We start from the raw sequence: 25,756 nt of genomic DNA on the forward strand, positions 1-25,756 counted from the left end.
ATAAACCTCCTTGTGAATACTGCCTAAGCTGTAAATGACGTCTGATTTCATCCTATACTTATAATCTAAGTTGTTCTACATAGGCAATATAAGTATGCTTTTGCTTTTTCTAATATCTTAAATTATTTTCCGTAGGTGCGGCTCATGTCCTCTACAGACTCTCGGGTGGACCAGATGTTTCATATTTTGCTCGATCCTGAAGAGAAAGATGTGGATAAGCAACAGAAGGTAGTGATAGATTGGGAGATGATGGGAAGTCATGCTGCCCTAGGAGGATAGTAAATTCTATGCCTTACTTTTGCAGGCAGCACAAAATTTAGTAGTCTTGGCTCGAGAAGACGCTGGAGCAGAGAAGATATTTCAGAGTGATGGGGTCCGTCTTTTGCAGCAGATGTTAGAAACTAAAAAATCAGACATGGTGCTGGCGGCATTGAGGACACTAGTTGGGCTCTGCACTGGTCATCAGTCTCGAGTAAGATTTCACTCTGACTTTCAAGCTGAATTGTAGGACTCTGAGAACATGCAGCCGGCATATATATATATATATATATTTTTTTTAACACAATGTTTTGGGAAAATAAGCGCTTGCTCACCTGCACAAAAATCTGTATTTCTACTATCTATGCATCGAGAACATACTGTCCGGGGACAACGATATATAACCTCTTCATGTCCATAGCCTTTATTGCAGAATACTACTTCATTTTAACACTGGCAATTTTTCATGTTTTTGGTTTTTTTTTCTGCCCTGCTTTCAAGATCCATAACTTTTTGCAGCCATATAGCCGTATGAGGGCTTGTTTTTGGCGGACCAAATTGTTCTTTTGAATCACACCATTCGTTCTGCCACATAGTGTACTGGAATATGGGTACATAAATTCCAAGTGCGGTAAAACTGTAAAAAAAAAAAAAGTGCAGTTGAACAATGTGCTTTTTTTTTCTTTTTTTTTTTAAGTGGTGAAAAACAAAGAATCAAAAAATTGTCAAACTTTTTTCTGCTTTTGTTGACATATTCCAAGACCCGTTAATGTTTTTCATTTTTCGGGATCTGGGGCTGTGTATGGGCTTATTTTTTGTGCTCAGAGCTGATGTTTTTATTGATACCATTTTGGGGTAGATAAGATGTTTTGATTAGGGCTGTGAATTTGGAGTAGTGGAGTCGGAGTTCGAATCGGTATAAAATGGACCGATTCCTAAAATTATATAATAAATTTGGTTCAGTAGTTCCGTGCAGGATGTGCTGTAATTGTTTTGATAGGAATTTGGGAAAGTTATGAGATGTCCTATAAATGTGTGTTCTGTTCTTGATCTAAGGATCTGGGCTTTTAGTTGAGATGCACCTTATCCGAGCACGTTTGCTCATCACTAATCCCCAGCCGTCTTTACAAAGTATGTTTTTTCGGAAACATTGCTGCCATAGCCTCTGATTCCTGCTGCCCGAGGTTTGGGCCGGATGAATCTCTGTCCAGTTTCTTTTAAGATCTAGTTAACAAATGTCCCATAAATCACAACTTGGTTATTCTCAAGATATTTACGGGAAGTGTAGTTAAAGTGCTATATTAGTAAGTATCACATAAGTATAGGCATCGGGGTATGTTCACATATGGCCGGTGTGAGATAGATAAACCATATTCTACTCATTGGTAGAAGTAGCTGCAGGGGTCCAGAATATGGGGCTGTATATCCAGGAGAACACAGGACCAAGTTATATGTAGAAATCATTCAGCACATTCTGGTCAATATTTTGCATTAAAATTTGCAAACCAAAGAAAGCCAGGCATGGAAACTGATAGAGAGAATTGATAATGGGAAGAGTTGCACCTCTTCTGTGTTTCGGGTCCTTGTGTGGCTTTGGCTTATAAGTACTAATGTAGAATGGAAGATGTTCGAAAGAGTTTTTTCTCTTCTCCTGTTGATCATTAAACTTTAAAGTTTAGTTCAGTGTTACACTAGAAGACGCATACTCTGTGAACAAATACTTCTCATAAACGCTCGCTCACACGAGTGTAGAACTCGGTCCAGTGTGGCAGTGCTGATCAGCATTTTTTTTTTTTTTCTTATACCAATTCGGCATGAGAATAAAATGGCATCATGCTTCGAGTGGCTCCGCAAATCGGAACGCACTCATCCATTTAAGTCGCTATGAGTGCGTGGAAAACATTGGATTGTATACGGATGACATCTGAGTGCAGTCAGATTTCCGCGAATTCACAGAATGGAGAAGATAGAGAGAAAAAAATGTCTCTATCTTCTTATCCGAGAGAATCAGATCACACTCTGGTCAAACTTTGATTAGAGTACTATCTGAGTTGCATTTACATTATTGACCTGATTTTCTCGGAAGAGAGAATTGTCGCTTGTACCCATAGCCTAAAGTTGTAAATGCCCGTAGCCTAACGTTGTCAAGATTTTATTGCTGATTGGCGTTTGCACTTATTGCTTTTATTTCCATTAATAATTAATGTCTTCAGTATAGCAGCTCTTTACGCCATGGAGTATTATGTGCACACTCTCCTGAAATGACACGATTCACACTAATATAAGAGTTCTACAATCAACTGTGTATTATGTGTAGTCCGGTTTATTATATATTGAGGGCGTGATTTAGAAATATCTGCAGACTAGTCTGACATATGAAGAAGTGTATTATTAGATAGATATTGGGATGCAATGTATATGGAATAATCATATTCTTCATTTTTGTTGCTACATGCTTATATTATTATTACACCAAAAGCCCAACAGATATATTAACAAGGCCACAGAATGTTTATGTTCAAAAATTTGAAATTTATTAATAATAAATAGAATAAAATATATTTTTTTACACATCACAATACAACAAAAAATGCCTCAAATCCAATAACCGGTGCTAAGTGCATTGCAGGTATTTAGCCAATGATAGTATTAAAGATATCTATAAAGAACATTTCCATTTAGTCATGTGACCTATATCCTGTGGCTAAAATATATATTTATGCTCAAAATGGTTGCTAGGGAAAACCCGTTGTGCTCAGGTGCTGGTAACAGTGTATAAAAGGGCTATAAAATGGCCTATGTCGTTTATATCAGTACTGCAAATAAACCACAATCTAATTATGGCCAAAGGACCATATATACAGATGCACCCGAATTCTGTGCACTCAGTGTGACAAAAGTATTACACATGGAGACCCCAGCAGTAACCTAATGAAGAGCCATAATTACCTCTGCAAACACACAAGACCGGCACGTTACCCCTACGCGCGTTTCGATAAAGATTCTTCACACGCCCCCGTAATAGTATGGTGAATGTGTTCTTGATTTTTTTCTTTTGGACTAATATGTTGAAATGCTCATATTATTGCAGACAGATTTATGACTCTCGGTCATGTTGTATAGTTTTGTCCTCTTGTATGTCTAGACAGTATCTGTCCTGGGCGCTGTGGGAATGGAGACGTTCTGTGCAGTGATGGCCATGGACAATGAGCCGGTGTCTCTTGCTGCTTGCAGTGTCCTCCATGCAATGTTTGATGCTCTGAAAGAAGGCATGACTAAGGATGTTCGTGGGAAGGAAGGAGCAGTCATTTTGGGTAAAGGCTTTTAAGTGCTATAATGACCATAAAGAGGAAGATATGTCTGCCCTTATATATGGGTTACACAATATGTTTTATTTATTGAAGATCCATCGAAGGAGCTGAAGTCAATGATTCATCATCTGTTAGAAATGCTGACCCAAGCAAGCGTCTCGTCACATGGCAGAGAGAACTCCCTAAACCTTCTCATAAAGGTGGTGCCTCGAAAATCACTACGGGATCCCAACAATGGCATGACGTTGTGGGTGATAGACAATGGTACGCATACTCTATACCACTTTGGAAATGTTATAAGTGTTGTGCATGGCTGGGAGTCTATGATGAATGGTGTGATGGGTACCACAAGAAAAAAAAAAAAAAAAAAGCCCACCCTGCATTTTATTTACTATCCTCCAAGGCCAACTGACCTGGATACCAGGAACTCATTGACTGCACTTTTTGTGTCTCTCCTCTCTTCTTTATTACTGATTTTATATCTGATAGCCAGAGACACAGCTGTATAAAAATGTCTTATATGTGTGTGTGTGTGTATAAAATATACAACTGTCTGAAATGCGGTATATAATATAGATCATGGTTTTATGCTTTTTACATACAATTCAATATTGCTTGTACAAAAAGAAAAAAAATTAGATTAAGTAAAATGTATGTATATATTTTAGATATTTTATATATTTTAGATTATAATTTTTATATTGTGTATTTTTGTATTTTTTTTAACAACTAGTGTGGATATGTTGCTATACATATTGGGATGCATTCGCTGAACAGCTGATTATTTTTTTTTTGCAATGTGCTCTGTAAAGGAATCTTTTCTTTGCTTTAGGTTTAAAGAAAATCCTTGAAGTCGGAGGTTCACTGGTAGAGATCTCTGGCAGTCTGGCGGTTACAGAGACCACAAGAATGAGCGCTTCTGTATTGCTAAACAAGCTTTTTGATGACCTTAAATGTGACGCTGAACGAGAGAATTTCCACAAGCTGTGTGAGGATTATGTCCGGTAAGGAGGTAGTCAGCTCGTAATGACAAGTGCAGCCTATGACTGGACCACACACGGCACAAACTGGCTGCAAGAACTTTCTGCATAGCCGCCAACAGGACGGACAGTCACCAAACGCAACTCATGCGTCCCATGTTGTCGCTTTATGCAAAGTTCTCCACCTCAGTCGTGCATTGAGAATAGCGGCCAGTTCCAATGGTCAGTTGTGGTCCCAGCAGAAGGACCCCCTTCACCCTCAGCAATCAGATATAAAGCCCTTTTCTTTCTCGCTTCATTGGGGGACACAGGTAACCATGGGTGTATGCTGCTGTCGCTAGGAGGCTGACACTATGCAAAAAAGGAAAATAACTCCTCCCAGGCAGTATGCACCCTCGGACAGGCAACTCAGTTTTTGCTTAGTGTCTGTAGGAGGCGGACCTGGATCTAACACCAGATCCACATTTATTTTTCTTTCAGGGATTGTGTGTGTTTATTAATCTTTTTCCCTTTCGTTTCAGATACACGTCTGGGGGTTACAGGGTGCAAAGTTTCTCACCCTGATTCCCCGCATTAAGCGACCGAGAGAGCAGTGTGGTATCGCCCACATCGCACCCTCACGGATCCGCTGGGCAGGACTTTGTTTCATGTCACCCTGGGGTGTTCATGTTTACTTTCGGTGGCCAGTCCTTGCCTTTTTTCCCCCCTCATCCCTCTCCTTGGAGTGGGCTGAGAGGAAGACTGTGGTCACCTGCGGTGACCTCCCCCCTTTTAAGGGGTTGACGCCATCTTCTACGCCGGTTGATATAGCGCGGGAAGGAGGACCACATCTTCCAGGACCCTTTCTGCCATCAAGGGATCCTGATGAGTTCCTCATCTTCAGGTAGGAAGATATTCAAGTAACAGCAGCCCCCTCCCCCTTCCCAGTCCCTGCATCGTCGCAATCTCCATGCAGGGGCACCTAACCTTATTATCCAGCAGCAGTCGCCGCTGCACGGGCGCTCCGTTACCGGGCTAGGGGATTCGGGGGCCATCGGACACTCTTTTATTTAAATATCACGCCTCTTTCCTAGCAGCGCGTTTTTTCCACCATATTCCTTTCCGGCAAGTCTCTGCCCCGGGAGGCCGCGCCCCTTCTTCTTCCTCATCCCCAGCGCTGGACACACCTTTCTTGCAGCCCAGCGCTGGTATTGGCCGCGCTTCTTGCGGACACACCCCCCTTTTCCCTGCCGGCCTGTCGGGCGCTTGGTTTCTCTTCAGCCGGCCACGCCCCACTGTTTGGCACGTTCTCTGCACGAGCAGACGCTCGCAGTCTGCGCTTACTCTGTCGCCTCATTGGGGGACGCAGGACCATGGGTGTTATGCTGCTGTTCACTAGGAGGCGACACTATGCATAATCTGAAAAAAGATTAACCGTGGCTCCTCCTCTGCAGTATACACCCCTGGACGGCGTCGGCCTTCTCCAGTTTTTGCTTCGTGTCGCGTAGGAGGCACACCTAAGATTTTTTTACTGTTTTTTTCCGACGGATTACAGATGGATAAAAGTGGGTCTCCTGCGAGACTCCCGGCATGGCTCCTTCCTCGGCCCCCTATTACGGGGTGCCCGGTTGAAGTGGAGATGGCTATTCCCCATGTCGCTCCTTCCCCAGTCCCTCGGGTGCTGGTTCGAAGTCGAGACTCCTCCTTCCCCAATTCCTTTTGGTTTCTGGGTTGAGGTCGAGGTGAGGATAAAGGCCCCTGAAGATGACAAGAGTACCCTCCCTAATTCCCCTCTGGGGGCATTAGGTTGAGACGCCTCAGGTAGGGCCTGTACAGGCAGCATTCTACAGCTCCCAGCAATTGGCCAGCACACTGCGCCTGCATCCAGGGACCCCAGCCCAGCTGCGGGCTCCTGTCGGGGCTGGGGGGTGTGCAGGCAGGCATGGCACAAAAGAGACAGGGCTTCCTGCACTCCTGTCTCTGCGGCAGCACCAACTCTATACTGCCTTACAGGCCCCCCCCCCCCCCCTTTCCGCTTATAGCCCTACCGCTATCCTGCCTTTAAATCCGGGGGGGGGGTCCGGTTCAGATTCGACCCCCCCCCCCCTCCCGGACTTTCGCGCCGGCCTGGAGCCTTTCTGGGCATCAGGCATCTAATTTAGGCCGCAGCTTCGGCCTAACTGAAGCTGCCGCCTCCTCTCTGCCCCCCGGCCCGCCCCCGGATGACAAATATGACACTCTACGGTGTCATAGAGGGGGCGGATCGAGACAGAAAGGGCGCGTTTTTACACAGCTTTGCCGCCTTTTTCCTCAGCTCTCCGCCCCTTCTCCCCCTTCCTCTTCTCCTCAGCGGCCATTTCTACTGCAGCAAGGATTAACCCTGCATCTCCCGGTCAGCAGGACCAGGCCAGCCAGTCTCCGGGGGGCATGGGACTGTGGTTCTTTCGGTGCTGGACCTAGGGGCAAACTGGTGGGGTAAGATCACAGCTGGGTTGTTTTTACTCGGCTGTGAATCTATATTCCCTATAAGGCTCCCCTATAGGTTCCTCTGCATAGCTACCTCTGTAAGGTCCTCTGCATAGCCAGCCCTTTTGCACTATGCCGGGCTCAAGGTCCAAGAAAACCAGGCAGAACTGCTATTATGCATTCTGCACAGCCTGCGGGACTGCTCCCCCCCAGTGGCAGCACGTACCCGCACTGCCAGGGCTGCACTCAGACTACTGTGTCAGAGCCCCAAGAAGCCCCTGCCAATACTTCGGTGTCTGCCATGCCGGAAAGGGGTCACTCAGATGTCGCAATCTATGATGTAGTCTATAGATAACCTAACTGACCACATTGCTTCAGGCTCTGCAGAGTCGTGCCTCTCAGCATGACCGGTCTTCCACTCAAAGGGACCGAAGGAAGCCTTTTTTTCAGGTCTACCCCTCACTGGAGCGTTAAAGGCCAATCCTCCAAATCTTCCAGTTCTCGCGACCACAGATTTTCTTCCAAATGACTGGTCACCCCCGCCTGGAAATCTTTCCAGGGTGGGAGGCAGGCTTCTTCTGCTCACAGAGCCCTGGTTATCTGTGGTCAACGACGCCTGGGTCAGGGAGATTGTCACATCAGGTTACAAAATAGAATTTTCGTCGCCCCACGAAGACGTTTTTTTCTCTCCCGCCCACCCAAACAGCCCTCCCATGTCCCAGGGCTTTTTCAGGCGGTCGATTCCCTTATTGCCTCAGGGGTAATCGTCCCAGTACCTTCCAACCAGCGGTTTTCCGGTTTTTACTCAAATCTATTTGTAGTTCCGAAAAAAGACGTCTCTCTTCACCCGATTTTGGACCTCAAATGGTTGAACCGCCACCTCCGGATTCGGTGATCGCCTCATGGAACCGGGAGAATTCCTGTGCTCTGTGGACATTCGGGATGCATATCTGCATATTGGGATTTGTGTTCAGCATCAGAGCTTCCTTCGTTTCGCGATCCAGGACCAACATTTCCAATTCACGTCCAAGGAGAAAAAACGGCAGCACTCACCGATCTTCAGTGCAGGTTTCTTTATTACAACATCATCTTCATGGCACGGGGGTGTATATAAAGAGGAATGTGGAAGCTTAAACGACGGCCGTCGTTTAAGCTTCCACATTCCTCTGTATATACATCCCCGTGCCGTGAAGATGATGTTGTAATAAAGAAACCTGCACTGAAGATCGGTGAGTGCTGCCGTTTTTTCTCCTTGGATATGATCTATGTCAGCATTTTTCTTCTGGCTGAAGCACCCGAGATCAGCAGGCCAGCTGCAGCTAATTAGCCAGAGTGTTCACAGTGTGCAAGATTGGTGGTGCGGTCAGCTTTTCTCTATTCTATTTCCAATTCACGTCTCTTCCTTTCGGCTTGGCGTCCGCCCCCAGAGTCTTTACGAAGGTAATGGCGGCAGTCATGGGCATCCTTCGGTCGAAGGGGATTCTCGTAATCCCCTATCTCGACAATCACCTTGGAAAGGGTCCAATTTTTCTAGCCCTCCTCCGCTGGCAGCCCCTCCTTTCGGGAAAACCGGTCCGCATTCAGTCGGACAACGCCACAGCTATGGCTTACATAAATCATCAGGGAGGGACTCACAGCAAGCAAGTCATGACGGAGGTGGCAAAAATTCTGCGCTGGGCGGAGAACCACGTTCCCTCCATATCAGCTGTCCACATCCCAGGGGTGGACACTTGGGAAGCCGACTTTCTCAGCCGTCAGGGGCTCATGTCAGGCGAGTGGGCTCTTCTGCCCGCTGTCTTCGACCAGATTTGCCAAAGGTGGGGCGTGCCGGACGTCGACCCAATGGCCTCCGAGCAAACCACAAGGTTCTCCAGTACGTATCCAGATCCCGGGATCCGAGGGCCGTCGGCTGCGATGCTCTCGTGATCTCGTGGGCCCAGTTTCAGATGCCTTACCTGTTGCCGCCTCTTCCCTTTTGCTTCTAAGGGTCGTAAAGAAGATAAAGTCAGAGGGGGTTCCCGTTCTCTTAGTAGCTCCAGATTGGCCCTGCAGGGCCTGATACGCGGAGCTAATGAACATGTTATCGGACGTACCTTGGAGGCTCCCAGACCGTCCGGATCTTCTATCGCAGGGTCCACTTTTCCACCCGAAAAACCCTTTTCTCGGTCTCTGAGTTTAATGGTATGGCCGTTTTCTCAACGTGTCATACAAACCATGATAACAGCTAGGAAACCGGTATCTTCCCATATCTACCATAGATGTTGGAAGGCCTTTTTCCGATGGTGTGACGTCAACGGTCTATCCACTATGTTTTTTTCCCTTCCTGCACTTCTCGGATTTCTTCAGTCGGGTCTAGATTTGAACCTCTCCCTGAGCACGTTAAAGGGTCAGGTTTCTGCCTTGTCAATTCTCTGTCAAAGAGACCTTGCTTCTCTCCCACAGGTGAGAATCTTCCTTCAGGGGGTTGCTCATGTTGCACCTCCTTACCATCCTCCGGTCGCTCATTGGGACCTCAACCTTGTGCTCTGTGCCCTCCAGTGTACACCTTTTGAACCGATTCGGGACATCTCTTTTTCGCTTCTTTCCTGGAAAGTAGCTTTTTTAGTCGCCATCACCTCGATCAGGAGAGTTTCCGAGTTGGCGGCATTGTCCTGTCGTTCTCCCTTTATGGTCCTTCATAAACTAAGTTGTCCTTCAGCCTGTCTCTTCTTTTCTGCCAAAGGTGGTTTTGGCTTTTCACATCAATGAAGACATCGTCCTTCCTTCCTTTGTGCCCTTCCCCAGTTCATCCTTTGGAGAAATCTCTCCACAATTTGAATGTGGTCAGGGCTATCCGAGTCTACCTTGCCAGAACTGCTCCTTTTCGTCAGTCCGACCCTCTGTTTGTCATCTCGGAAGGTCGTCAGAAGGGGCTCCCCGCCTCTAAGTCCACAATTGCTCATTGGATCCGTTCGGTGGTCCTGGAGGCATACCGTGTTCAAGACAAACAGCCTCCCCCGGGGGTGAGGGCTCACTCTACCCGGGCTGTGGGAGCTTCTTGGGCAGTTCGTCACCAAGCTACGGCTTCGCAGGTTTGCAAGGCTGAAACTTGGTCGTCCATCCACACCTTTGTGAAATTCTACAAGGTGTACACTCAGGCTTCTGCGGATGCAGGCCTGGGTAGGAAGATACTTCAGGCGGAGGTTTCGCACCGGCCGACCTAGTTCTCTATTCTTATTATCCCGCCCTGGGGGACTGCTTTTGGACATCCCATGGTTACCTGTGTCACCCAATGAAGCGAGAAAGAAAGAGGGATTTTTGGTTCTTACTGTAAAATCTCTTTCTTGGAGCCTTCGTTGGGGGACACAGCACCCTCCCTTTATGTTGTACCGTATTGGCCAACGTGCCGTTGTTTTGGGTTGGTACATAGGTTGAGTTGTTTATACTTGTTCCTACTCCTGCTTTTGCACCAACTGAGTTGCCTGGTGCCTGTCGGAGGGTGTATACTGCCGGGGAGGAGTTATTTTTCTTTATTTGCATAGTGTCAGCCTCCTAGCGACAGCAGCATACACCCATGGTTACCTGTGTCCCCCCCAAAGAAGGCTCCAAGAAAGAGATTTTACGGTAAGAACCAAAAATCCCTCTTTTGGCAAAATCACTCAGTAGAAAAGTTTTACCTTTCCTTTAAAAAAAAATATGTGACCTCGTTGCTAGAATCAACTCTTCAGAGCTCCAGTGTATTTCCTTTATGCTGGGGTGATGAAGTGAAGACTGTGCTGAGATTGGTTGGTGCCAGCAATCATGCCTGTTTTCTATTTCACCATTGTAATTGTATCTGTCCTTGCCATAGACTCTGCCAGCTGCTGACCAAGAGTCTTACATCTCGTATCAATGGCAGCTATCTGCACTAATAGGACAACCCCTTTATTACTGAAAAGGAAATATATTGGCATTTTTTTTTTTAATCCTAAGTACTTTATTTAATTTATAGGATGTTACAAAAGTTGCATCTTTTGATTCCTGAATGACTTTCTCTTTGCATTTCTTTATACCCAGGAGCCTGTTTGAGAAGCATGGTATGGACGGAAAGCTGCGTGCCATACAGACCGTCTCATGCCTCTTACAAGGACCTTTTGATGCTGGAAACCGAACTCTAGAGCTTTCTGGTATAATGGACAGCGTTATATCTCTCTGCGCCTCAGAACGAGAGACTGATCAGCAGGTGGCCGTAGAAGCGCTCATCCATGCTGCTGGAAAAGCCAAGAGAGCCTCCTTCATCACTGCCAATGGGGTGACGCTCCTCAAAGACATATACAAGAAAAATGAAAATGATGCTATCCGGATCCGAGCCTTGGTGGTGAGTGTGTTACACTGAAGATGGACCTGTGTTCTGCTCTTTAGTGTCTGATAACAAGCTGTGTGATATTCCTGTGTAGGGTCTCTGTAAGTTGGGATCAGCAGGAGGAACTGACTTCAGCATGAAACAGTTTGCGGAAGGCTCCACTCTTAAGCTTGCAAAGCAGTGCCGGAAGTGAGTTACATATCCATTACTTCTCTGCACAACACATATGTGAATAAGGGGTAAGACAAAGGTCTGTATTCTCTGCACTACCCTGCAGGTGGCTGTGCAATGAGGGCATCCAGGCCAGCACCCGACGCTGGGCTGTGGAAGGCTTGGCCTATTTAACGTTTGATGCCGATGTGAAAGAGGAGTTTGTAGAAGATAAGGCAGCTATGCAAGCAATGTTCAGTCTGGCAAAGGTATGTTATCTCCATACCCTTGTTATTCTCAAGTTACTGATGTCTGTAAGCCCATTGATTGCTGTTTCAGAATACAAAGGTGTTCTATGACTTTGTTATAGATGTGAGATGTGCAGCTTAAATCCGTTTTGATCTGCTATTGCTATATGCTGTAGCTTCACATCACTGAGAAAAGGCCAAGTGCACCAACAGGGTATTAGTTGCATCCATACTGTTAGATCAGGCGGGCTGTCCAGCACTAAGTGCCCCTCACAAGTACCAACACTCTTATTTCCCCCACCATTGTACAGTGAGTTCTTGCCAAAAAACATAAAGGCTATGTTCTTTTTAAAAAGTAAACTAAATAGGCCAGGGGTAGCGAATGCTTTACAATAAGCATACCTTACATGTGTAAGCCCCCAGTGCTGGCTGAAGTTCTGCATGGGTGGGCCACCAGGAAACATAATCACTGCTGTCAAATAATGGTCATTGACTGCATTGATCACGTGGGTTGTGTTGGGCATGATACATGTTGAAGTGTCCTTGTACCATTCTGATTAGTGTCTTTTTTTTTTAATAAGAATGTGGCAAAGTCTACGGTAAATTATTCAAAACTCTATATACTGTGTTTTTGCTTTTTTCACTTTCGCTTAGTACAAACGACGCAGACACAGTTCTGCACTCAGACCCGTCTTTACCTTTTTGTTGTGTTTCATTAATTATTTTTCTTCTTCTTTTTTTTTTTTTTTTTGAGTTGTAACTTGTGAATACAAGCAACAGGGTGTAATTGCTCACATTCTCATGCCACCTAGGGACTGAGTTAACAGTGCGGTCTGATCCACATTGTACCCTCTAGCAGGCATGACCCTACCCCCCCCCCCCAACACATCGAGAGTTTTTGGGGCATCTGCACAGAGGAACAGGCAGACTGGTCCTTGCCATCTATTTCTGGCCTGCTCGCCCACCATAATGAGATGTGTACTGATTGAAAATGTACCTATTCCAGTGACTGCAAAGAGATCTCGATGAACATCTTCTATGATATGAAGTAGTCAGAACGAAAGTTGACAGCACAGCGGCTCTCAAATACTCTCATACCTAGATGGAAATGCTCTGTGCTCGACCCATAATCTTCCTTTCAGTGTTGCAGGCAGTGGGGTTCCGGGCCTTGAAGACCTCAGAAGGTTTTTCACGGCACCGCAGCTTTTTGTTTGTTTTTTTTCAGACCGCGTTCACAGGCTTCTCTGGTGAATTGCTGTCAAAATGTAGTCCATGGCTTCACCAAGGCCTACTCCTCCATTAGGCCTCGCCTCCCAGCCAGCGAACAGTGCTCACCTGCAGGCGTTTTTCCCGTCTTGCTCCCTGGGCGCCTCCAGTGCAGCAGCCTATCTTCTGCATTCTTCTTTCCAGCCTATCCAGCTTAAGGTGCGCACTTTAAGCTCCTCTTCTGGCGCCATTTCTCAGCGGTATTCATCGGTTTCCTCCTCTTGCATCTCCTCTCTCTCCAGTCATCAGATCCCGGTCTCCAGCGCTGCTCCATTTGTGTGCTCCTGTGGTCAATTCCTTCTCCATTCTTATCTGGTCTGTGCCTTTTCAGGAACGGGTAGGCTCTTCTACTATAGACATACAGGCCTCCCCACACCAGCCTCATACCTGGAACCCTTTTTACATATATGTCTAATTTGGACCTTTCGATCTCATTCTGCTCCTCCTGTAATCCTACACTTCGCATCATACTTTGGGGGTGCTTTTCTGCAAAGGGGACAGGAAGACTGCAGCATATCGAAGGGAGGATGGATGGGGTCATGTATCGCAAGATTTTGGCCAACCTCCTTCCCTTGAAGATTGGTCGAGGCTAGGTCTTCCAGCATGACAATGACCTGAAACACAGCCAGAGTAACTAAGGTGTTGCTCCGTAAGAAGCATTTCAAGGTCCTGGTGTGGCCTAGCCAGTCTTCAGACCTGAACCCAATAGAAAACCTTTGGAGGGAGCTGAAACCCAATTTGGCCCAACAACAGCCCCGAAACCTGAAAGATCTGGAGATGATCTGTGTGGAGGAGTGGGCCAAAATCCCTGCTGCAGTGTCTGCAAACTTGGTCAAGAACTACAGGAAAAGTCTGACCTCTGTAATTGCAAACAAATGTTTATGTACCAAATATTAATTTCTGTTTTTCTATTTTATCAAATACTTACTTCATGCAATAAATTGCAAATGCAAATTAATTATTTAAAAATATTACAATGTGAGATTTTTTTTTAAATTTTTAGATTTTGTCTCTCACAGTTGAAGTGTACCTACAATAATAATTACAGACCTCTCCATTCTTTGTATGTGGGAAAACTTGGAAAATCATCAGTGTATCAAACACTTATTTTCCCCACTGTATATCCATTTACTGCTGACCCTTATTATAGCCTTGTTGGACCTTCCGGCGGTAGATTCCCCCCCCCCCCTTCCTCTTGTGTCTCGTTTATTTTCTAACACTATTCTCTCCTCCCTGACAGGGCCGTTCTCAAGGACCACACTGACATGTTGAGTCTTTTTCTAAATCTATTTTTGAGGATTCTGGAATGGCACTTTGTCCATCCTTTGCCGCCACCTGGGTGTCTTAAGGGTTTTTTGCTTGGGCTAAATGCTTTCATCAGGTTATTGTGTCTGGGCCCCCCCCTGATGAATTAGCCCATCTGGCAGATCAGATTGCCCATGCATAAATCTTGCCACCGCTTCGATGCCGCTGGATGTGCTGCTCTGCTATCCAGCAACGTCGTGGCCGTTCGTAGGTCCTTTTGTTTAAAGGGTGAGATGCAGACTCTGCGTCTAAAAAGTCCCTCACCAGTCTTCCCTTTCTGGACCTGTGGCTTTTCGGGGCTATGCTAGATCAGATAATTTCTGATGTTAAAGGGGAAAGAGCACCTTGCTCCCCCAGCAAAAAGCTCAGACATCTGCCGATTGGTACAGCGTACACTATATTTTCGCTCTTTTTGTCAGTTCCCCAATTCCGGAGGTTTCAACCATCAGGAAAAGGCCCCTGCATGGCAAGCGAGGAAAAGGCCTTTTTTCAAACTGGTGCCTTCCGGGTGTTCCTGCGGTCAACACCACAGGTCTTCTACATCCAATAGGTTGTCCTCCGCATGACCTGCCTCCCCCACCTGGAGTTTCTCCCAGGATGGGTGGCCGTCTGCTTCTGTTCCAGGACGCTTCACTTTATGTGGTCGTCAACGCCTGGTCACATAGGTAATTTACTTCAGTTACAAAATAGATTTTTTCTCCCTCAAAACTGTTTTTTTCATGTCTCAACCACCAAAGAAAAAATCCCTTGCTTTCCGGGATCTGTAGTTCCTGAGAAGGATGGATCAGGCTGTCCCATACTGAACTTCAAATGACTGAACAAGTACATCTTCTTCCGCCATTTCAGGATGTAATCTCTCCGCTTTCGGAGAGCTTTTATGGAACCAGGGGAGTTCCTTTACTTGCTAGTCATTTAGGATGCTTACCTTGACATTCCTATTTTTCCAGGTCACCATGGATTCCTCCAGTTCGCGGTGCAGGACTCTCATGACTAATGTACGGCCCTTCCTTTTATCCTAGCCACTGCTCCCAGGGTTTTTACGAAGGTTATGGCCGCAGTAATGGCTATACTATGCATCAGAGGGATTATATCTAGTGATGAGCGAGTATACTCGTTGCTTGTGTTTTCCCGAGCACTGATTTACAGCTGATAGACAGCTTGAATACATGTGGGGATTCCCTAGCAAGCAGGCAAACCCCACATGTACTCCGGCTGGCTAGCAGCCATAAATCATGCAGCTGTGTCAACAAAAACTAAATCTCCGAGCAGTTACAAATACTCGGAGACCACCTGAGTACACTCACTCATCACTAATTATATCCATTCCTTATCTGGACAAAACCTTGTCCCTGCTCATCTTGGATCATCAATAGATTAAAGTTCTCTCTGATCCAGACCCAACACCTAGTATTCCTAGGCATGGATTTTGACACCGTTTGCGCAAGGGTCTTTCTTCCCAAGGAAAAGGTCTCTGCCCCTTCTCGGTATTCTTGGAGACCCTTGCTCTTTTTGGCTCCGCATGAGCTTGTTAGGCAAGATGGTGGCGGCAATGGCAGTAATTCCATTTGCTGAGTTCCACACCCATCCTCTTCAGCTAACTCTTATCTCACATTGGGACAAGTCAATCACGTCCCTGGACCAGACTATTGTTCTCCCACCTTGGGTAAGAGAATCCTTGACTTGGTGGAGTTCCTTTCCCCTCATCCATCACTGAAGATCCTTTCTACTGATCTGGTGGGAGAACATGTCGACAGAAGCCAGTCTCCTGGGTTGGGGAGCTGTCTTTCGGGATCTCATAGCTCAGGGCCGCTGGAAGGACCAGAAATTTTCTCTTCCCATGAACCTTCTGGAGATCAGAGCCATTTACCTAGCTTCCTTCCTTGGCAGGACCTGTGGGCCGCCCCATCTGAATCCAATGTGACAACTCCACAGCTGTGGCGTACATAAACCACCAGGGCGTGACGCAGAGCTGACCATTTATGTCAGAGGTGTAGTGCATACTGGTTTGAGCCTAGCAGAATGTACTCTCTCTCCAAAGTACACATTTCCAGGGTGAACAACTGGGCTTCTAATTTTCTGAGCCGCGAGGGTCTGTCCGCTGGTGGTTGGTCTCTAAATCCGACTGTCTTCTCCCAGATTTGTCTCCGGTGGGGCACTCATGACGTTGACTTGATGGTCTCCAGAATAAACAACAGGGTTCTGTAGTTCTTGTTCAGGTTTCGCAATCCCCTAGTGATTGACTCAGACATTCTGGCAATAGCCTGGGCTCAGCTCAGGCTCCCTTATCTGTTTTCCCCCTTCCTTTAATTCCCAAGCTCCTCAGGAAGATAAAACCGGAGGGTGTTCAGTCATCCTCACATCCCCAGACTGGCCCCGTAGAGCCTGGTACGTGGAGATAATCAATCTTCTCGCATACATTCCCTGGAAGCTCTGACTTCATCTAGATCTTATTCCCTAGATTCCCTTCTTCCACCAGAATTCACAGTCTCTCAATTTAACATGGCTGTTGAAGCCGCATTCTTGAAAGCCACAGGGTTCGCAGACCAGGTTATTCAGACCATGATCAAAGCGAGAAAACAGGCTTCCTACTCATATACCTCCACTTGGAAAGCCTTTCTTCGATGGTGCGAGACCAGTCGGGTCACATCGCTGTCCTTTTATCGTCCCTCCTTACTGGTTTCCCCCAGTCTGGCCTGGTTTCTGTCTCATCTCTCAACTCTCTATAGGGTTAGGGCTCTGATCTTTCAATCCTCTTCCAGAAGAACTTGGCCTTTAGCTCCAAAATCAAGACTTTCCTGCAGGGAGTTCCTCATTCCATCCCTCCTTATCGCCCTCCCCTAGACCCGTGGGATCTCAATTTGGTCTTGTCCTTTATTCAGGGTTAACCCTATGAACATATTCGGGACTTTTCTCCCTCCTGGGAGTAGAAGGTTTCGTTCCTTGTGGCGATCACCTCCATCAGACGTGTCTCCAAACTTGCAGCTCTTTCCTGTTTGCCTTTTTTTGTGTTCCACGAGGACAAGTTGACCTATGTCTGGTTCTATCCTTTCTTTCTAAAGTGGTTTCTCCTTTACATCTCAATGAGGACATCGTCCTTCCTTCTGTCCCGTCTCCCTCTTGTCTTCTGGAGCCGTCTCTACACAAACTGGATCTTGTCAAAGGTCTACGTTTCTACATTTCCAGGACCGCATCTTTCAGACGTTCGGATTCTTATTTTCGTGATTCCTGAAGGTCCTCGTAGAGGTCTCCCCACTATCATTGCCTGGTAGATTCATTCTACCATCTTGGAAGCATACCGAGTGAAGAGAATACTACCCCCACTTGGGGTCACTGCTCACTTCCACATGTGTTCCTGGGCTGTTCACCATGAGGCCTCTGCATTGCACGTCTGCAAGGCCGCCACCTGGTCTTCGATCCATACCTTCTCCAGGTTCTACAGAGTTCACACCTATGCCTCGGCTGATGTCAGCCTGGGCAGGAAGGTTCTGCGTGCTGCAGTGGACTAGTCTTAGATCTGTGAGTAGCTATTTCTCTCACCAGAGGGACTGCTTTAGTATGTCCCATGGTTTACTGTGTCCCCCAAGAAAGCGATAGAGAAAACAAGATTTGGATATTCACCGTAAAATCTTTTTCTCAGAGCCTTTATTGGGGACACAGCAGTTGTTCCCTTGTTTGTTAACGTTATCTCTGTTTCTCCTTCCTATTGCTTTCTCACTAACTGATTAGTTTGGTTCTAGTTGATGGGTATATACTGCTGGGGAGAACTTAATTTTTTTCGGCCTAATGTGTCCCCCAAAGAAGGCTCCAAGAAAAAGATTTTATGGTGAGTACCCAAAATCTTGTTTTCTTTGCCATTTTTTTACAGTGCTGGAAAAATTGAAGAAATCTCCCACATTTTAAGCGCAAAATTGAAAATGCCACCAAAAATTCTTATTAAAAAATCGCTTAACCTTAATTTTTTTTTTACAACAGTTTAAAAATGCTACTTTTTTGTTTATTTTCCCTAAAAAAAAAAAAAAAAAATGGTGCAAGGACTAAGGAGTTTAGTTAGAGAGCTAATTCAGTGGGTTGTGAAATTTGTTCATAGAGAAAAGTCACTTAAAGGGAACCTGTCACCCCGAAAATCGCGGGTGAGCTAAGCCCACCGGCATCAGGGGCTTATCTACAGCATTCTGTAATGCTGTATATAAGCCCCCGATGTTACCTGAAAGAGGAGAAAAAGACGTTATATTATACTCACCCAGGGGCGGTCCCGCTGCTGGTCAGGTCGGATGGGCGTCTCCGGTCCGCTGCGGCGCCTCCCATCTTCATTACAAGACGTCCTCTTCTGATCTTCAGCCACGGCTCCGGCGCAGGCGTACTTTGCTCTGCCCTGTTGAGGGCAGACAAAGTACTGCAGTGCGCACACGCCGGGCCTCTGACCTTTCCGGCGCCTGCGCACTGCAGTACTATCCTCTGCCCTTAAGAGGGCAGAGCAAAGTACGCCTGCGCCGGAGCCGTGGCTGAAGATCAGAAGAGGACGTCTTGTAATGAAGATGGGAGGCGCCGCAGCGGACCGGAGACGCCCATCCGACCTGACCAGCAGCGGGATCGCCCCTGGGTGAGTATAATATAACGTCTTTTTCTCCTCTTTCAGGTAACATCGGGGGCTTATCTACAGCATTACAGAATGCTGTAGATAAGCCCCTGATGCCGGTGGGCTTACCTCACCCGCGATTTTCGGGGTGACAGGTTCCCTTTAATTTTTTTTTAGAAATGTACAATGTAGCACACTTGTTTCCTTTCCTAGTCACAAGACAAGACTGTGATTTTTGCTGTTGCATCCACCCTCGTGAACTGTACAAACAGCTACGACCGAGAGGAAGTAGACCCCCAAATGTTAGAGCTGGCTAAGTATGCCAAACAGCATGTTCCTGAGGAGCATCCGAAGGTGAGGAGACAACCATTGCTGTAAGCATACTATGACATATCAGTGACCCTTTTACATAATGTAACAACGTTTTTTTCCTGCGCAATGTCAGGACAAGAAAGATTTTGTTGAGGCGAGGGTCCGCAAGCTCTTGGTAGCCGGGGTGGTGTCTGCTCTAGCCTGCATGGTGAAGAATGAAAGCCCAGCATTAACAGATTCATCAAGGGAACTGATCTCAAGGTAATACTTGTACTTCTTTATCAGATGTCACAAAACAGAAAAAAAATGAGCTAAAGGTTTTTATCTGTATTATGTCAATATAGGTGATCATTGTAAACCAAGCAGCCATAGAAAAAAACAACCTTCCTTATATTGTGTAGTCTCCACAATAACACTGTGAGCCGTGGATTCCACAAGACCGCTAATGTCCTGTGGTATCTGGCACCAACACAGTAGCTGCTTCGAAAGAAAAAATATTCAGAAATGTGTTAAATAAAAAGGTAAATTATATAACGTAAACCTGGTGCCCAGATCGCTCTGGTTCAGCTGCTCATCTTCCGGCTTGTGCTCTGCCAAGGAGTGAGTTTCTGGTGTTAGCGCATGACCAGTGTTTGTGAAGGGGGGTGATTGACCACTCATTTCAGTAGCTAAGCCAGCCCCCTTCTCAGTCAGTGCAGATGCATAGACAGATCTCCTGTTTTGGAGATGTACTGACCTGTCCTTTTCCCTTCACAACTGCACACTTTTCAAAATCACTCCCTTAAAATCCTGCCTAGAACAACAGTTTTTCTTATATCACAGCACCCTTGTATATTGGAGATATAAGAATCACCTTCCCTGAACCTGTAACTTGGACATGGTGAGGAATCCATACACAAAATGCGTAAGAAAGTTATTGTTTATACAGCATGGATAAGTCTTTTGGTCTGGAAGCCTTTTTAGCAGAAATATTATATTTATTGTATAAAAGAAGGTTCAACAATATTCTAATATTCTTTATCAATTACCCTGTTTTCAACATTTTTGCTTACAGTTATTGCTCACTTTTAGGAAATAAAGTCCTATCCTTCTACATCGGTACTCCACACAGCTCTCCATGACCAGGACAGATTTTATAGATGCAAACCATAATTGTTCCTATTAAATGACTTCAATTGATAATGTACAGGGAAAGCGAGTATGACCTCCATGAGATTCAAATACAAGTGTCACATCTGGGCCAAATCTCGTTCTATGGCACATACAAAAGGTTTACAGAAAAACAACTTCTAATGATTCTACTAAATTAAATTTGGACTAAATACATAATTTTTGCCCCCCCCCCCTAGCCCCTCAGTGTCACCTGAGGCGGATGCCTGCACAGTCTGCTTCCCTGGTAGCAACTAAATGATTACATCTAAACTGTATACCGATCATACTATCCAATGTAAAAATGTCTGCAAAATCTGTGATAGTGACAATCTGTCTTAAAAAATAATTGTCGCCTCCCTCTAGGGTTTTCTTGGCTTTAGTGGAAAAATCTGAAGACCGAGGGAATGTAGTAGCTCAAGGAGGAGGAAAGGTAATGAGTTCTCTCGTTCTGATTATAATTAAAGTGACTGGGAATAGATCTGCTGCTGTGTTCTAGTTAGGAAAGTGAACATTGTATTATAGTTTTCAGTAATGTGTCCCCAAAAGATGTAAAGCAACTAAAAACCAAGTAGAACTAGCAAAGAAAAGGCGCATCTCACAGATTCTAACATTTCAGATGTTGATCAGCAATTGAACACCCAAAAGAAAACGAGATGACTACAGAAGGTTAAATGAATGGTAGACAATTTATTATGATACCAGCAGAACCCTTAGTGCTATTATGGCCCAGATTCATCATTCTTTTTTTTTTTTTTTTTCTCTCTAATTTTTGCACAGTAGCACTCCAGTACCTTTTATGTAGCGCTCCAGTGCCTTTTTTTATGTAGCACTCCAGTGCCTTTTCTCTGTCGCTTCATTGGGGGACACAGGAACAATCGGTGTATGCTGCTGCCACTAGTGGGCTGACACTATGCACAAAAAAAGTTAGCTCCTGATCTGCAGTGCACACCCCACCGACTGGCATTATGAACTTCAGTTTAGCTTAGTGTCAGTAGGAGGTGAACACTGGTCTTTCATTAGACCAAAAACAACCTCAGTGTGCGTCGTTCCCTTTTAGGTACCCATGACGGAGGGATACAGTGAATGGGCACTATTGTACTCCCACAGAGAGACTATAAGTACAGCGTGTACTGCCACCCCATATCTTCATACGTCTGACCGGCAGGACCAAGACTCGGAATAGTCTTATCCCCGTCTCCCTCCCACTCGGGACGTCTCTTACATTCCCTGGATACTGAGGTATCTCTCGCTTTCCCCAGGTGGAGAAGTTACGACGAGTGCAAGATGAAGAGGGTAAGTATCTAAAAGTTACTGTGACTCACAGCTTGGGGGCCCCAGGGCTCTTACCTCGCCCTGGATCTCTTTGGGCCTCTCGGGGAGGGGGTATTCTCTGCTACAGCGCCGAGACCTTACAGGATCTCTGCGCCGCGTCTCCTTCCCGGCGGTCGCCTGCTCATGGTCTGGGCCCCGGCTTCTGCTGGGCCTAGCCCGGCGTTGTCCGCCTCTCGTCCTCTCTTTTGGGCCTCCGCGCCGCTCCTCCCTCTGCGGTCACTGGCTTCTAATCGAGGCCCCGGCTTCTGTCGGGGCCTAGTCTGGCGCTTTGACTCCGCCCCTCTTCCTCTCTAATCGGGCGGGCTTTTCTCCCGCCCATCTTTCTCTGCCTGCGCCCGGCACATAGCTCCACCCACTCCTCCCTGCTTCTGGTCAGACTGCGCTCGGCACCATCTTGGTCCTCCCGGATCGCTTCACCCACTTCCTCTGGCTCCAGCACTGGCTCCTATCAGCGACATCCTTTCTTCCTGGATCGTGCAGAGGACTCTGCCCCCCTCCCCCAGAGAGCGGGTTTCTGCACTTCTTTACTCCACTCCCTCAGCAGTGTGCATGTTTGGCCCTGAACCTTCCCGGCGGTCGCTATTTTCCGGCTTTTAGATTCGGCGGTGATTCCCCTGCAGGACCTGTCTCCCATCTTCACAGCCCCTACTGCCGGAAGCTGACCTCAGGACTGCCTTGAGTAGCTCTGTTCTGCAGACTGACACTCTCCTCTGCTATCCTGTCCCCCAACCTTTTGGCATCTGTTAGTGGGCCTGTCCAACATGTCTAATTCTAAGGGAGAATGTTCCCGTCCTCCTGTTTCTGCTTCCTCTGCTTTGGTAAAACACTTTGTGTGTTCTTCTTGTAAATGCAGACTTCCCTCAGGACAGTCCGCTTCCCTCTGTCAGGACTGCAGCAATCCCACTGTGTCCACTGCCCAGGAGCCTCCTTCTGTCCCGGGTGATAGTGAGGCCCCAATCCCAGGGTGGGCTTCATCTCTATCACAATCTGTGGCGGACCTCACCAGGGTATCTCTTCCATGGAGGCACAGGAATTTCTGTGCTTCATAGACATCCAGGACGCCTACCTCCATGTCCCGATTTTCCCTGAACATCACAGATTCCTGCATTTTGCAGTACATCAGGACCATTTTCAGTTTGTCGCTCTGCCGTTCGGTCTCGCAACCGCTCCCAGGGTTTTCACGAAGATCATGGCAGCGCTGATAGCCATCTTGAGGGTCAGAGGCCTGGTACTTTTTTCCGTACCTTGAGGACATCCTCATCAAGGCTCCGTCCTTTTCTCAGGCTCACGACAATCTGTCCATTGTCCTCGACACTCTAGCCCGTTTCGGGTGGCTTGTCAACAGGAAGAAGTCCTGTCTTATTCCTTCTCAGGGCCTTGTATTTCTGGGCATGCTCTTCGACACTCGCCAGACCAGAGTCTTCCTTCCTGAAGACAAGAGATCCATCCTTCGTCGGGAAGTTCGCTTGCTCCAGGGTCCTCGGCTTCCCTCCTTCCGATCGGCCATGAAGGTTCTGGGGAGGATGGTTGCAACATTGGAAGCGATTCCGTTCGCCCAATTTCACTCAAGACCTCTTCAGCAGGCTATTCTTTCACAGTGGGACAGGTCTGTCTTCTCCCTGGATCGTCCGATTCAGCATTCGCCCCAGGTCAAACGGTCTCTCAACTGGTGGCTGACGTCACCTCTCATCTCCCAGGGCAGGTCCTTCCTTCCAGTTCACTGGCAGGTGGTGACGAAGGACGCCAGTCTTCTCGGCTGGGGTGCGGTGTTTTGTCACCTGACTGTTCAGGGTCGTTGGTCGGCGCAGGAGTCATCTCTGCCGGTCAATGTCCTCGAGATTCGGGCCATCTTCCTGTCTCTTCTTCACTGGGAAAGGATTCTCAGAGGTCTGCCAATTCTAATCCAGACGAACAATGCCACAACAGTGGCATATGTCAACCACCAGGGGGGGACTCAGAGTTCTCTGGCCTCGGCTGAGGTATCCAAGATCCTCCTTTGGGCAGAGGCAACGGTCCCGGAGATATCTGCGGTGCATATCCCCAGCATGGACAATTGGGCCGCCAACTTCCTCAGCCGCGAGGGCCTCCCGGCAGGGGAATGGTCCATGCATCAAGAGGTCTTCCAGCAGATTTGTCTTCAATGGGGGACTCCGGATGTGGACCTCACGGCGTCCCGAATGAACAGGAAGGTCCATCGGTTTGTCTCCAGGTCCCGGGATCCTCTCGCAGTGGGCTTCGATGCTCTGGCCATTCCTTGGTCACAGTTCGGGCTCCCCTATCTTTTTCCACCCCTTCCTCTGCTTCCCAAGCTGTTGAAAAAGATCAAGGCGGAAGGGGTGCCGGTCATTCTGATTGCCCCGGATTGGCCCAGGAGATCTTGGTTTGCGAATATCGTCAATCTTCTCACGGACGCCCCTTGGCGGCTTCCAGACAGACCCGATCTGCTGTCTCAGGGTCCGATCTGCCACCCGAATTCTCGGTCGCTCACTTTGACGGCGTGGCTGTTGAGACCGCAGTTCTAAGAGCGTCCGGCCTCTCCGATTGGGTGATTCACACTATGATCCAGGCTAGGAAGCCTTAGTCTTCCAGGATCTACTATCGTACCTGGAAGGCTTACTTCCGTTGGGTCGAGTCCAACCGCGTTTCACCTATGTCCTTTTCTCTTCCTTCCATTTTGGCCTTCCTTCAGGCAGGACTGGATGCTGGCCTTGCCCTTAGTTCCCTAAAGGGCCATGTTACCGCTCTCTCCATCCTCTTCCAGAAGACGTTATCTTCTCGGCCACAGGTCAAGACCTTCCTTCAGGGAGTAGCCCATGCCGTTCCTCCGTACAGGGCTCCTGTGGCTTCATGGGATCTTATTCTGAGGGGTTCCCCCTTTGAGCCTCTCAGGGAGGTTTCCCTGCCATTCCTTTCATGGAAGGTGGCCTTTCTTGTGGCCATTACCTCTATCCGGCATGTTTCAGAGTTAGCGGCCCTGTCTTGTCGGCCTCCTTTCCTGGTTATTCACCAGGACAAGGTGGTCCTGAGGCCTCCGCCTTCCTTTCTTCCGAAGGTGGTATCCAACTTCCACCTCAACGAGGACATCGTCCTACCTTCTTTTTGTCCAGCTCCGACTCCTCCTCTGGAGCGATCGTTGAACTAGCTGGACCTTGTCAGGGCGGTGAGGATCTACCTGGCTAGAATGGCCACTTTCCGGAAGACGGATTCCCTTTTCGTCATTCCTGATGGCACGCGTAGAAGCCTGCCGGCTTCCAAAGCGACTATTGCTCGCTGGATCAGAACGGCAATTTTGGAGGCTTACTGGGTCAAGAACAGAGTGCCCCTTCCTGGGATTAAGGCTCACTCTACCCGGGCAGTCGGCGCCTCCTAGGCGGTGCACCACAGGTCTTCCGCCCTACAGCTTTGCAAAGCGGCAACCTGGTCTTCCATCCACACGTTCGCCAAATTTTACATGGTTCATACCTATGCTTCGGCGGACGCCAGCCTAGGCAGAAGGATCTTGCAGGCGGCAGTGGGGAGTCCTCTGACCTGATGGAAGTCTGTTTTTCCCTCCCCAGGGACTGCTTTGGGACGTTCCATGGTTCCTGTGTCGACCAATGAAGCGATAAAGAAAACAGGATTCTTGGTTGCTTACCTTAAAATCTGTTTCTCGGAGCCTTCATTGGGGGACACAGCACCCTCCCATATTATTCAGTTTCTGTTGTTCTGTGTTCTATGACTGTTCTCATGTTTACAGTTCTCATGTTTGTGGTTATGTTATTTCAACCTTATTGTTTTTTCTCCTACTGCTTTCTCACTAACTGAAGTTCATAATTCCAGTCGGAGGGGTGTACACTGCAGAGGAGGAGCTAACTTTTTTATGCATAGTGTCAGCCTCCTAGTGGCAGCAACATACACCCATGGTTCCTGTGTCCCCCCAATGAAGGCTCCAAGAAACAGATTTTACGGTAAGCAACCAAAAATCCTGTTTTTTTATGTAGTACTTCAGTGCCTTTTTTTATGGAGCACTCCAGAGCCTTTTTGTGCAGCACTCCACTACAGTGCAAAATCAGTCTGACCTTTTTTTGTGCAGTTGAAGACCAGTGTCCAACATGTTAAAG

General features: G+C 47.2%; 1 protein-coding gene across 2 annotated transcripts in view; it reads left to right on the forward strand.

The window, feature by feature from the left end:
* Nucleotides 1-25,756, forward strand: part of UNC45A (unc-45 myosin chaperone A) — a 57,320-nt gene that overhangs the window by 9,220 nt on the left and 22,344 nt on the right. For both annotated transcript variants that reach the window (XM_069766157.1, XM_069766159.1), the window contains exons 5-15: nt 136-228; nt 305-472; nt 3,404-3,572; nt 3,663-3,833; nt 4,402-4,573; nt 11,030-11,330; nt 11,410-11,504; nt 11,593-11,734; nt 19,074-19,214; nt 19,306-19,433; nt 20,688-20,754. In XM_069766157.1, coding sequence (XP_069622258.1) covers nt 136-228; nt 305-472; nt 3,404-3,572; nt 3,663-3,833; nt 4,402-4,573; nt 11,030-11,330; nt 11,410-11,504; nt 11,593-11,734; nt 19,074-19,214; nt 19,306-19,433; nt 20,688-20,754 — 1,647 coding nt within the window. The remainder of the gene's footprint in view (nt 1-135; nt 229-304; nt 473-3,403; nt 3,573-3,662; nt 3,834-4,401; nt 4,574-11,029; nt 11,331-11,409; nt 11,505-11,592; nt 11,735-19,073; nt 19,215-19,305; nt 19,434-20,687; nt 20,755-25,756) is intronic.

Source organism: Ranitomeya imitator, chromosome 4 (assembly GCF_032444005.1).
Source record: "Ranitomeya imitator isolate aRanImi1 chromosome 4, aRanImi1.pri, whole genome shotgun sequence".
NCBI classification, from domain to species: Eukaryota; Metazoa; Chordata; class Amphibia; order Anura; family Dendrobatidae; genus Ranitomeya; species Ranitomeya imitator.